This window comes from Antrostomus carolinensis, unplaced genomic scaffold (assembly GCF_000700745.2).
Source record: "Antrostomus carolinensis isolate BGI_N321 unplaced genomic scaffold, ASM70074v2 scaffold5527, whole genome shotgun sequence".
Classification (NCBI taxonomy): Eukaryota; Metazoa; Chordata; class Aves; order Caprimulgiformes; family Caprimulgidae; genus Antrostomus; species Antrostomus carolinensis.
Window position 1 is genome coordinate 4,627 of NW_010329716.1, and position 11,565 is coordinate 16,191.

Genomic DNA, 11,565 nt, shown 5'->3' on the forward strand with positions numbered 1-11,565 from the left:
TAGTAGAGTTGGAGCTGGAGCTTCATCCTCAGTGCTTGGCCCAGCTCCCCTGCTAAGTAGTCGAGGTGGTTCTTGGCCTCTAGTTTCTGCAGTTCCCTCTTGCGGTACAGGGGCACGCTGACGATTTCCAGCAGGTAGGTTCCAGGTACTATTTTCTTGCGGCCGAGGTGCAGGTAGCTCAGCCCCTCTTTTTGGTGGATGCGGAAGTAGCCGTCCTCATTCCCGTGGGAGATGAGGTACCGCACACGGTTCTCCAGAGGCTCCACAGCTGGTAGAAGCTCCAGGATATGTTCCTTGTGAGCCAGGTCAGAGAGGTTCAGTGTCATGGACAGAGGAGCATCCACATCCATGCTGGCCAAGTTCACAGTGTGATCCTTCAAAAAGAACCAGGCGAGTTACTTACAGATACCCAGAAAAGCTCATGGCCAAGTGAAGAACTTGGTTTAGTGGAGTTCTGCCCCATGGGCCACCCCAAAGAAGCCCTGAGAAGTGGCTACAATTTCTATGGTCCTTGCTTTCCTTCAAGTGTTTCTTGGTACCCTGTTTGCCTCTCTCAGACCGAACCAGCCAGTACACAGCCCTCATCTTCAGAAGAACCAGGAACTTCATGGGTATTCTCCTCCCAAGTCCTGAGGGCCCATAATAACCCTCCAGCCCAATCTGTCCTGCCCTGGCCTCTGACCACCTCTGGGGTGTCTTGGACAGAGATCAGAACTTCTCTCCAAGGAAGAACCTGTATTTATAGTGACAGGTCCAGTCTGGAACCCAACAGTAAGTGCTGATGGGTTCCTCTATGACCCTACGGGAACTGCTCCACTGTCAGACCCTCTTGCAAAGAAACACGTGTGCTTCATTTCTTGGTTGCATGTATCTCCAGACATTAGTGACCAAACCACATAAGCATGTGTACTTGAGAATGTTCTGACCTCCTCTAAGGAATTGTGGAAACCCTTCCATTTCTGCAGGATTTGTAGACTCAGTGGCATCCACAAACACTCAGCGTGGACAGGTCCAGAGGGAGCTGCTATCTCTGTCTGGACTCAGGCAGCTCCACAGGAATGGGCACGCTGCACGAGATCCACTCCACACAGCCATTCCCCAACAAACAAGACCCCCAACCAGCTCTTGCCCTGCTCCATGCCATCCAAGATGCCACGGATTTCTTACCTGGTGCTTCTCAGTGCCATTGACACTGCGTCGCTGCCGACCTCTCTTGGGGTAGCCATTTATCTTGCACTCATAGCAGGTTTCAGGGGAGAGCAGATTGTCTTCATCCTCCTCTTGTGGGGCAGGAATGTAGGAACCTTTCCCAAAGCCCAAGCCAGAAATACAGTGTCTGGTGGCAGAAGAGCAGAGAGACCCATCTCAGATTCATGCTTCAAGAAGGAAATCTTACCATTGCCCTCACAGGTTCTCCATGTGGCACCCAGAAACACATGGAGGACCATGCCTGGGTATAGGACGCGGTTTGTGCAGGACATGCCTGAGGGAGAGCAGGTCACACCTTATTTAGATGGGGCCAGTAGGTTTAATCTGTCTGCACCCTGGACTAGATGGATCTGCAGAGCATCTTCTACAGTGCCAGCAGCTGCACTAACCACTGGATTAGTGAAATGGAAGAGGAGATGGGTATTAGCATGAGGATCTCGTGATGGGTGAGGAACAGTCTGGCACGGAGGAGGTGAGGACTCACGTGGGAATGGGAACTCACTGGCTCCTGGGGCTCCTTCAAATTGTACTGGTGGCAAAGAGCAGAAGCAGGGTGATGGAGCATGTTGCCCAAGGTTGCCCAAGGAAGTTGTGGATGCCCCCTCCCTGGAAGTGTTCAAGGCCAGGTTGGATGAGGCTTTGCGCAACCTGGTCTAGTGGAAGGTGTCCCTGCTGCTGGCAGGGGGGTTGGGACTGGATGAGCTTTAAGGTCCCTTCCAACCCAAACTATTCTATGATTCTATGTCTGGGGGCACCATGCACTTGGCAGCCTGCAACATCCCCCAGGAATGTACAAGTCCCTGTGGGGACTTCCTGCTGGCTGCTCTCTTACCCTTGTCCTGCTCGGAAGTAGCCTCCAGGACAGCCGCAGAGGTAACCTCCATCTGTGTTGGAGCAGCCAAGGGGCTTCCACCTGCTGAGCATTCATCCACGTCCTGGCACCCACCAAAGGTTTGGTCAAAATCAAAGCCAGATGGGCAGACACACTTGAAACTCCCCAGGGTGTTGTAGCAGGAGGCAGAGCCGCAGGCGGTGGGGCTGGAGCACTCATTTTCATCTGCACCCAAAGACAGCAGAACCAGTCAGAAACGTGATGGAAAGGAGCTCCTGTGCTGGTGGGGCTCCCCATCCCACATGGCCAAGGAGATCTGCCCATGGAGACAAGGAGACAGCTGGCAGCAGTCTCCCTTCTCCTGGCTGCCCTGTGAGACCTCATCCCATGCAGGTCCCTGAAGGACTGCCTGGATTTTTTTCTCCTCCTGCAATGCAGGGAGCTGCTGGCGTCAGGAGCAGCGGGAGCTCAGTGCTCTGCAGAGCAGCTTCCTGATGGTCCCTCTTGCAGAGAGAACCTGGGGCAGTGCAGGTCAGGGTACAGGGACCATCTCTGGGCACAGGGACCACCTCTGGGCCCAGGGACCATCTCTGGGCACAGGCACAGTCTGTCTCTGGGGCAGGGCAGGAAGCTCAGTGCTGGGTTTGTAGAGATGAACCCAGAATCCAGTGTCAGAGATAGCCAGGGGTGGTTGGAGAGAGACTTGGGGCTTAGTCATCCTCTGTCTCCCACCCCACAGCTACAGAAGAGCCCCCATCCCACACTCACCCACGCACTGATTCCACTGGTAGTGCTGCACGTAGCCCTGTGGGCAGCCGCAGCGGTAGCCACCCAGCACGTTCTGGCAGCCGTGTTGGCACCGATGGTTTCCATCACACTCGTCCACATCTGCAGCAACGTAACAGACGGTGGTGAGACAACCCCTCCCTGCCCTGTGAGCAGCGCTGGGCGCACAGGGACCACACGGTACGTGCCTGGCAGCCAGCATCCTTGAGGGGGTTCTTGTGGGTGGGTGGATGGGTGGGTGGGAGGTTCTTCTGCCTAATTATGTCTCTGTAGCTTGGACTTGAATAACACCCTCATCCCCAAGGCCCCCACACATCCCCTTGCAGTCCCTGCTTAGACGTTTTTTGCTTTAAGGTCCAGCCTGGACCATCACCAGATGTGTTCTGCTTCAGGCTGCCTGTGTTCAACAGAGGCTTTTCTTTAGTGTAGCACACGGTGGGTTTTGGCCAGCGTGAGATCTCCCCTGGTGAGATACAGGACCACTCCTTTCCCATCCTTGGCTGCTATGGTTGCAGCACAAAGAACTTTATCTACTTGTCCAAAAGCCAGTGTTTCTCCAGGTAGGTCAGGCACTGACCTCTCCTTTGCACCAGGGCTTCCCATGTGGGTTTCTGGTGCCTCACAATAAGGATTAGTCCCTCCTTGGCTGGACTGAGCTACCTTAGAGAGACTGTGAGTAAACTAGGAACTCCTCCACGTGGAACATGTTCCTGTCAAAGCCCCAGAGACACAGACAGACCCACCTTCACAGTTGACACCAGAGCTGTCCAGGGAGAATCCTTTCTGACACTCGCAGTTGTAGCTGCCCGGCGTGTTCAGACACTGTCCTTTGGCTCCGCAGAGAGAGGGCTGAGCTGTGCACTCGTTATTGTCTGCAAAACACCAGCGGGTGCTCCTAAGTCCATCCCCAAGGATGAGCAGCAGACAGACAAGTCAGATGTACAACCCCAGGCTGATTGGAGAGGGACAGGGCTCTAGAGCCAGAGCTGGGGAGCTGGGAAGATCTCCTGGGCTTAAAGCCAACCCAGAGGGACCGTGCTGGTGCTGGATGACAGAGCAGCGAACGCCTCTACTCACCGATGCAGGAGGAGTGGTGCTGAGTGAAGCCTGGGGGGCATTTGCAGTTGAATCCTCCGATGATGTTGACACAGAGGAACTGGCAGTTGTGTTGCTTGGTGGAACATTCATCCAAATCTAAAGCAATGAGCACAAGAACACGGGTCTCAATTTATTGAACTGAGGTATCTTATCTTGGTGGTCTGAGCCTGCAACACCAGCACGTACATGGTGATGATACACAGTGGCCCTGGGCAGATCTGGACCTGACATGGACCAGCCTCAGAAACAACACACACAAAATTCTTGTATGAGAGTTACAAGTCCAGGGAGCCTCTCCCCAACTCAGCTGCTGGTCATATACAGACACATTTAGAAGATACAGAGATCTTTCTCTGCCTCTCCTGCAATCCACAAACCCCAGACCCTCCCAGACTCTTAGGCCACCTTCTTCACAGCCTGAGGGATGAAACCCTGAGGCAACAGTCCATGAGGGTCCAGCATGGCACCGTTATCCATGCCTAGCCTTGTCCTGGGGCTGAACAGAAGGACCTGACTGTTTTGGCACATGTTCCATCAGCTCTTGCCATCCCCCCTGCTGCCAGAGATGAGGCAGGGTCTCTGTTGCCTTCTCCTTGGTGAATACCTTTGCAGATCTTCCCATCTTCTTGCAGAATGTACCCTCGGGGGCAGGAGCACTGGTAGCTGCCTTCTGTGTTCTTGCAGATGAAGTTACACGGCTTAGGGGACTGGTTACACTCATCCAAATCTAGACTCAAGGGACAAGACACATCAGCGTTCGCAGGTTGTGCTGCTGGACTGGGTCCTCACCACCCCTTGGACCACGCAGTCTAGCAAGGGGCTCCTGAACACAAGGTGACCCCAGGTTTCATGGTCCCACCTTACTAAGTGGTCAGATCCCTACGGATCCTGGCACTCCCCACCCCAGGTAAATGCAGCTTTTCCACTCTCCAGGAAGCCGGTGAGCAGAGACAGGGGCTCTGAGGGAGCTCCTCAGTTTGAGCCAGCACAACACATTCAGGAGATCTCCTGCAGGTACAGAGCTAAATCATAGACATGGGATGTTGTGTGACTTGGTGGACCTGAGTGACATCTTTCCCAGCCCCTCCCTAGCAGGAGAGACAGGTAGATGCTCATTCTGAGTACAGGGAGCAGCAGGGACAGGGCCAGCCCTGTATTTCTGGAGCTTTATCACCTCTGCCCAGCCTGGAGCAGCACTCCTGGCTCTGACAAAACCCCTAACTTTGAGCCAGGCTGGAGGGCCCAGAGCTGGAGAAAAGGCAAGGATGTTTAGAGAGGAATCCTGTCCTGGTGCTCAAGGTCATATCTGCCCTTCTGCTAGGCACAGAGCTTGGTTTCTGGGAGCCAAGGCCTCTTCTCCACTCCGTGTCTAGGACACACAGCTCTGGCACAGTCCTGAACACCATCTCCATGCTGGAAGTACAGCACACCCTCCACTCCCTCAATATTTCCCCAGATGCCTGCAGCTGTGATTCCAGGGGTGTCTTTTATGTCAACATCTGGATTCCTAATTTGGGACTCAAGCTGGTTAAAACCAACTGCCCTGCCAACGAACGGTTTGGCTGCTCATGGACTTTCACCTCTGGATCACAGTCCCTGTGATTCCTGGGGTCAGAGGGAGAAGACAAGGAGCCGGGGTTTTAAGGAGTTAAACAACATGAAGTGACATCTTTGATGTCTAGAGGACCATGCCATAGGGCAAAGTGTCCAGCGACCTGCTAACAGGTATGCAGGACAGCATGGCCAGAGGTGAGGGCAGGTCCCAGGTGGGGACTACAGGACCTTCTCTTTGCACACTGATGAAGGGGTGGAATCCTGCCAAGGCCAAGGGCTGTCCAGAGAGGTGGGTTTCCTTCTCCTGACTCACCCACGCAGGCTGTGCCCGTGATGTCCGCGGTGTAGCCCAGCCTGCAGTGGCAGCGGAAGGGGCCGATGCTGTTGATGCACTGGCCGTTCTTGCAGAGGTTGGGCAGCACCTTGCACTCATCGATGTCTGCGGGAGGGAGGGAAGGACCTGTTAGTGCCAACGCTGCCTCTGTCCCCATGCTCCTGTGCCAACACTGTGCCAGGACAGCTCAGCCTGTCCCTGGGAGCCACAGATATTTAGGGAGCTGTAAGATAACGTTGCAGAGGGTTTTCATCTGCTCCAGGGACTGTGTAGGTCTGTCCCAGCCAGTTCCCAGGGGAATTCTGTCTGAACCCACATCTCTGCTTCCTCCCCTCTGCATCTGAGGGTGATCCCAGCTCACCTCTCCCATCAGTGGAGTACCCTGGCCCATGAGGACACATTTTCTTGTACTGGGCAGTTCCAGGAAGGGGACACAGTTCACACTGGGGTCCCCAACTGCGCCCACTGTTGCAGCAACACTCAGATTTGGTGACCAGGTTGCGGTTGGTGGAGGACATCTGGCACATGGTTTGCAGCACTTCTGTGAAGCAGAATCCCTGGCGAGTGTCTGGACAGAGAGATGGGGGATACTGGTCAGGATCTGAGACAGTGTCAGCACCAGGAATAACTGAGCAGCCTGTGCCAGTTCCAGCATGAAGGGTAGAGTGGTTTGGATAATGCTAAAGGTAAAGGTGATGCCATAACCACCTTTTCCCTCAGAAATCCTGAAACAGCTGAAAAGTATCATCTGATAGTCAAGAGAGGCTGCTCAAGACCCACCAGGAGTTGGTAATTACCAATACACTCTGTGCCAGAGGGACTGACTTCAAACCCTTCATTGCAGTCACAGCGGTAACTTCCCACCGTGTTGATGCAGCGGCCGTTGGGGCAGATTCCAGGCTTGGTGCGACACTCGTTCTCATCTAGGAAGGAAGGAACCACAACGAGCTGTGGTGAGCCACAGGACAAACTTCAGCTTTCCATAAGTCCTCATGTTATCACTCAGTTTGAAACCCCCTCACGTAGCCCTTGAGGACCAACTCCACATCCTTAGGCAGCTGAGAAACATGTCCACCTGCCCAGGACCTCTCCCCAAGCAGAGGGGCTGAGTACCCAGCTTCCCTGGTTTGCAACATTCTCCACCTGCAAGTGGCCAAGCTGCTGGGTTAGGAGTGGAGCTGGGCTCCCTCGGCATGCCTGCTCTGCCTAATAGTCTGGGCTGTCCAGCACTGGCCCTTCCAAAAGCAGCTCAGTACAACAAAGCTTGACATAGACATGGAGAGACTCAACAGAAAGGACACATGGCATAATGCTGTGTCATCTTCTGCTGGAACCGTGTAGACCCATGGGTCCAGAGATGAACAGAGGTTTTGTGTGTGTAGGCATCTCGTAGGACATAGAGGAAGTTCTGACACATGGGAAACTCCAGGGAAGAACATTAAAAAAAGCTACATGGACAATGCCTAGAAGAAGATGGTCTCCAGCCCCACTGGGAGTCCCTCCCAACCTCGATCCTTGGTACCTGTGCAGCCCTCTCCATCGGGCCTGCGCTGCATTCCTGGTGGGCAGATGCACATGAAGGTGCCAATGAGATTCTTGCACAGCATCCCTCGAGACTCACAGTCGTGCAGTCCCTCTGCACACTCATCCAGATCTGCAACCAAGAACCTCATGAGATCATGTTTAACCTGTCAGCTCTGCAGCACTCTGGGGGCAACTAGGAGCTGACTGGTCGTATCTGCACTGCTCTGCTGGTCCCTATTGCCTTGGTCCAGGCTGCTGGCACACAGCATGGACACCAAGGCAGGTGAAAGCAAGCACAAGCCCAGAGATGCCAGCTCAGAAGTCCTGCCTTCTCCCCATAAGTGGGTAAGTGCAGGTGCCTGAGGAGGCTGTGGGAGCTCCTCTGATGGCTGCAGAAGGGGGTTTTACCTCTGCACATTCTTCTGTCTTCTCGGAGGGCGTATCCAGACGGGCAGGTGCACTCGTAGGAGCCAAAGGTGTTGATGCAGCGGAAGGCACAGAGCAGGGGATTCAGTGCACACTCATTGATATCTGGGAGGCAGGAGAGAGGAGAGAGCTCAGCTCTGTTCTCAGGCAGATGGACCTCCCCAGGACAGGCTCCCCCCTCCCCCGTGCATTCATCTCATGAGAATTGTGTTCCATCAAGGTTTCCTGTCATGGTCTTCAGTTGCAGAGGGACAGACACCTGGTGTCTCAGCAGCTTTGATGAGAACAGGGTTTTGGCTCCTTGGTAAGTCAGCTCCTGCATTTAGGTAGGTCTTCAGACCTCCTCCTGAGCTCCAGTCTCAGAAGAAGCAGAAGGGGACCAGCGCTGATGTACACACTCATGTGGAGATGAGCCCCATCCAGCTTTTCTGCACTGCCCATTGGAAGCTGACCTGACTGCTGCTCACCCAGGCAGTGACCCAGTGGGGTCACACACATGGCCCAGTATGCAATGGGGGTGAAGAGATTGTCCCAGAGCAGCATTACCTTCACACGTCATCATGGGACCTGGCTCAAAGCCCTCGTCACAGGCGCACTCGAAGCCTCCCACCACGTTGGTGCAGGTGCCATTCCCACAGGGGTTGCCAATGGAGCACTCATCGGTATCTGGAGGAAGCCAGGACCACGTTAGGTGGGTGAGGTAGATAGGAAAGGTGCAGGGTGGTCTCTTCTTGCAGCCAGAACATTCAAACAAGGCCAGCAAAGGCAGGAGCCAGGGGTACAAAGCAAAGGGACAGGGGAGAAGAAGCAAGTTCCTTCTCTCCACACACCCACACGTTGACAGCATCTGATGTAAGGAAGCTAAAAGCAGGAGGGAGCAGGTCCATGCAGACCCTTACCCACGCAGTTGACTCCTGTGTAGTCCAGGTTGTACCCGAAGGGACACTCGCAGCGGAAGGACCCGTCAGTGTTGATGCAGGCTCCATTGATGCAAACACCCAGGTTCTCTGAGCATTCATTGACATCTACAAGGGAAACCAAGGCCATGAAACCTCATGTGAGCACGTAGATAGAAACACATCCCTGTCCTCTCAGGACTGACCCTGCAATCCCAGATACTCCCCCTCTGCAGAGCTGGGGGCTGAACATTTGGTGACAGTCAGAGACCATGAGCTTGGGAGGGAACCCAGTCCTACATCCCTCCTCTCCTGCCACTTGGGAGATTGTCACGTGCCAATCCATGTTGGGATTCAACCCTACTCCCCAGATAGCCTCAGTCTGGCTGCTTCTAGGCAACCCCTCCACACATCCTTAAATCAGACCTCACCTTCTCGGGTGTCACCTGGGCCTGGGATGGCTCCATGGCCATATGGACACAGCTCTTGGAAGGCAACTGGAAGAAAGCAGAAAAGTGAGATATGCTTTGAAGTGCTTCTACTCACAGAAGCTGAAATGTGCTTTGGAGGCTCATGGGAAGCCACCAAACCCCAGCTGGTTGGAAAACACCAAAACACTTGGCTTGGATCTGGAGGCACTGACATGTTTTTGCTTTATCTAAAACCCTGCAGAGAACTGAGAGCAGATCTGAAGCAGAAAAAGCAATCCATTTCCCAAGAACCTGACTGTGGTTGCTGGAGACCCAAGGAATATTGCAGCCCAGTAAGGACTATCACAGAACCACAGAATCACAGAATGTTGGGGATTGGAAGGGACCTCAAAAGATCATCCAGTCCAACCCCCCTGCCAGAGCAGGAACCTCAATGAGATCACACAGGAAGGTTCCAGGCGGGTTTTGAATGTCTCCAGAGAAGGAGACTCCACTCCCTCCCTGGGCAGCCTGTCCCAGGGCTCTGGCACCCTCACTGGAAAGAAGTTTCTTCTCAAGTTTAAGCAGAACCTCCTGTGTTCCAGCTCACACCCATTGCCCCTTGTCCTACCATTGGGCATCACTGAGAAGAGCCTGGCTCCATCCTCCTGACATTCGCCCTTTACATATTTATAAACATTAATGAGGTCACCCCTCAGTCTCCTCTTCTCCAAGCTAAAGAGCCCCAGCTCCCTCAGCCTTTCCTCAGCAGGGAGATGCTCCACTCCCTTCATCATCTTGGTGGCTCTGTGCTGGACTCTCTCCAGCAGTTCCCTGTCCTTCCTGAACTGTGGGGCCCAGAACTGGACTACTCAGTTTCAAGGCAGTACTCTCCAGGTGGAGGAGCACACTTTGGTGGACCACTTGCATTGCTGGTTCCCCACACTCTGTGCATGTTGGAGACACACGCAGCCATCTCTCCCACGGAGGTGGTCCCAGCACACTTACCATTTCCTTCCTGTGGGCACAGCTCACAGGGGTCTCCCCAACCTTCTCCTGGCATCTTGCTACAGCAACACCGAGCCTTGGTGGTGTTGAAGGCCTTGGGGACAGAGCACTTTCCATTGTCAAAGCGAGTGAAGCAGAAGCTCTGGCGAGTATCTGCAGGAGGATGGGGAAAGGGACAGGTCATTGCAGCCATCCAGGATGGTGATGGTCCCCTCCCCACCACGATGAGCTGCACTCACCAAAGCACCGTCGGCCATTATCAGACAGCACAAAGCCTGGAGGACAGACACACTGGAAGCTGCCAGGGGTATTGGTGCACGTCCCGAAGAGGCAGATGTTGGGCTCCTCTTCACACTCGTTGATATCTGGGAGCACCAGGGACATATTACTTACAGAGCAGCCAAAGGTCACTCCTTTCCTCATTGCATTAAAACCAGCTGAAGCTGTGATGTTTGGGGAACTCTGATGCCTGTAGGACATCACCCTGGTCCTCACCCTCAACCCACCCTCAGGGCAAATGGGACAATGAAGAAGCCAGGGCACAGCAAAACCACCAAGCCTCTTCCATCATGGGAGGAGGTCTTGCCTTGCTCTGTGTCCAATTGCTTTCAAGAAGATATTTGGGGGTGGTGGTGCAAGCCCCAGCCCAGTCAGGAAGAATATGGTTGTTCTGGGAGCAGTCCAAGGTGAGCACATGCTGTGCTGGAAATGGAGGAGGCAGAGAGCCAACATTACCGATGCAGTTGTCGTTCTGCACCTCGTACCCAGGGGGGCAGATACAGCGGAAGGAGCCCTCCAGGTTCTGGCAGGTGCCCGGGGAGCAGGTCCCAGGCAGGCTCACACACTCATTGATGTCTGCAGAGGAGGAGAAAGAACCAGTGAGGGTGTCTGTGCTCAGCTCAGAGGACTTGGGTGCAGGGTACCCTACTGCACCCAGGCCCTACCTCCAGCTGCACCCTCCTTTACCCAAAAGATGGAAGGGGAGCAGATAAGACATCTTCCAGGATGCTCTACACCCTGGGGACCTGGACTCAGCCCTGCAAGACCTGGTGCTGCAGGAAGCTGAGTGGTCGACGCAAATAACCAGAGTACAATGTGCCTGTCTGTCCCCACAGCCCCTGCCTGCAGGAGACTTCCCAAGGCACCCCTGGTACAGCTCTGCAGGCTTTAGGAGCATGGACAGACCAACATTTCTCCTCACTGCCTGAAAGGTCTCAGCAGATGGAAAGGGACTGGCTTGGCTGTTCCCTGCATTGCTGGAAGGGAGATGTAGGCAGAGTGGGGCCCAGTCCAGCTCTCCATGGACCTTCAAGTGACCAGGCTTTAGTTCCAGAGGACTTGGGGGCCTTGTGAGTGGTTCTGGAGTGTCTACTGCTCAATTGTCTCTGATGGGACCAGTCTGAAGACCATATCTCATAGTACTGCACAGTGACAGCTGTGCCAACCTACAGCTCATCCCACCAAGAAGGGCCAACCTGCTGCCCAGCC

The 11,565-nt window shown here is 54.3% G+C and overlaps 1 protein-coding gene across 1 annotated transcript in view; it reads right to left on the minus strand.

The window, feature by feature from the left end:
- Window positions 1–2: 2 nt before the first annotated feature.
- The window catches only part of LOC104528630 (fibrillin-2-like), a gene marked incomplete at its 3' end in the record, with an annotated part of 108,565 nt that continues 97,002 nt past the window's right edge, over window positions 3–11,565 (minus strand). The window contains 20 exon segments of the mRNA XM_010172688.2: window positions 3–374; window positions 1,168–1,336; window positions 2,042–2,111; window positions 2,114–2,266; window positions 2,810–2,929; window positions 3,571–3,699; window positions 3,905–4,021; window positions 4,530–4,652; window positions 5,793–5,918; window positions 6,175–6,381; window positions 6,611–6,736; window positions 7,336–7,467; window positions 7,746–7,868; window positions 8,310–8,429; window positions 8,663–8,788; window positions 9,091–9,156; window positions 10,078–10,230; window positions 10,317–10,442; window positions 10,813–10,932; window positions 11,560–11,565. The exon segment at window positions 11,560–11,565 is cut by the window's right edge and continues 123 nt beyond it. Coding sequence (XP_010170990.2) covers window positions 3–374; window positions 1,168–1,336; window positions 2,042–2,111; window positions 2,114–2,266; window positions 2,810–2,929; window positions 3,571–3,699; window positions 3,905–4,021; window positions 4,530–4,652; window positions 5,793–5,918; window positions 6,175–6,381; window positions 6,611–6,736; window positions 7,336–7,467; window positions 7,746–7,868; window positions 8,310–8,429; window positions 8,663–8,788; window positions 9,091–9,156; window positions 10,078–10,230; window positions 10,317–10,442; window positions 10,813–10,932; window positions 11,560–11,565 — 2,684 coding nt within the window.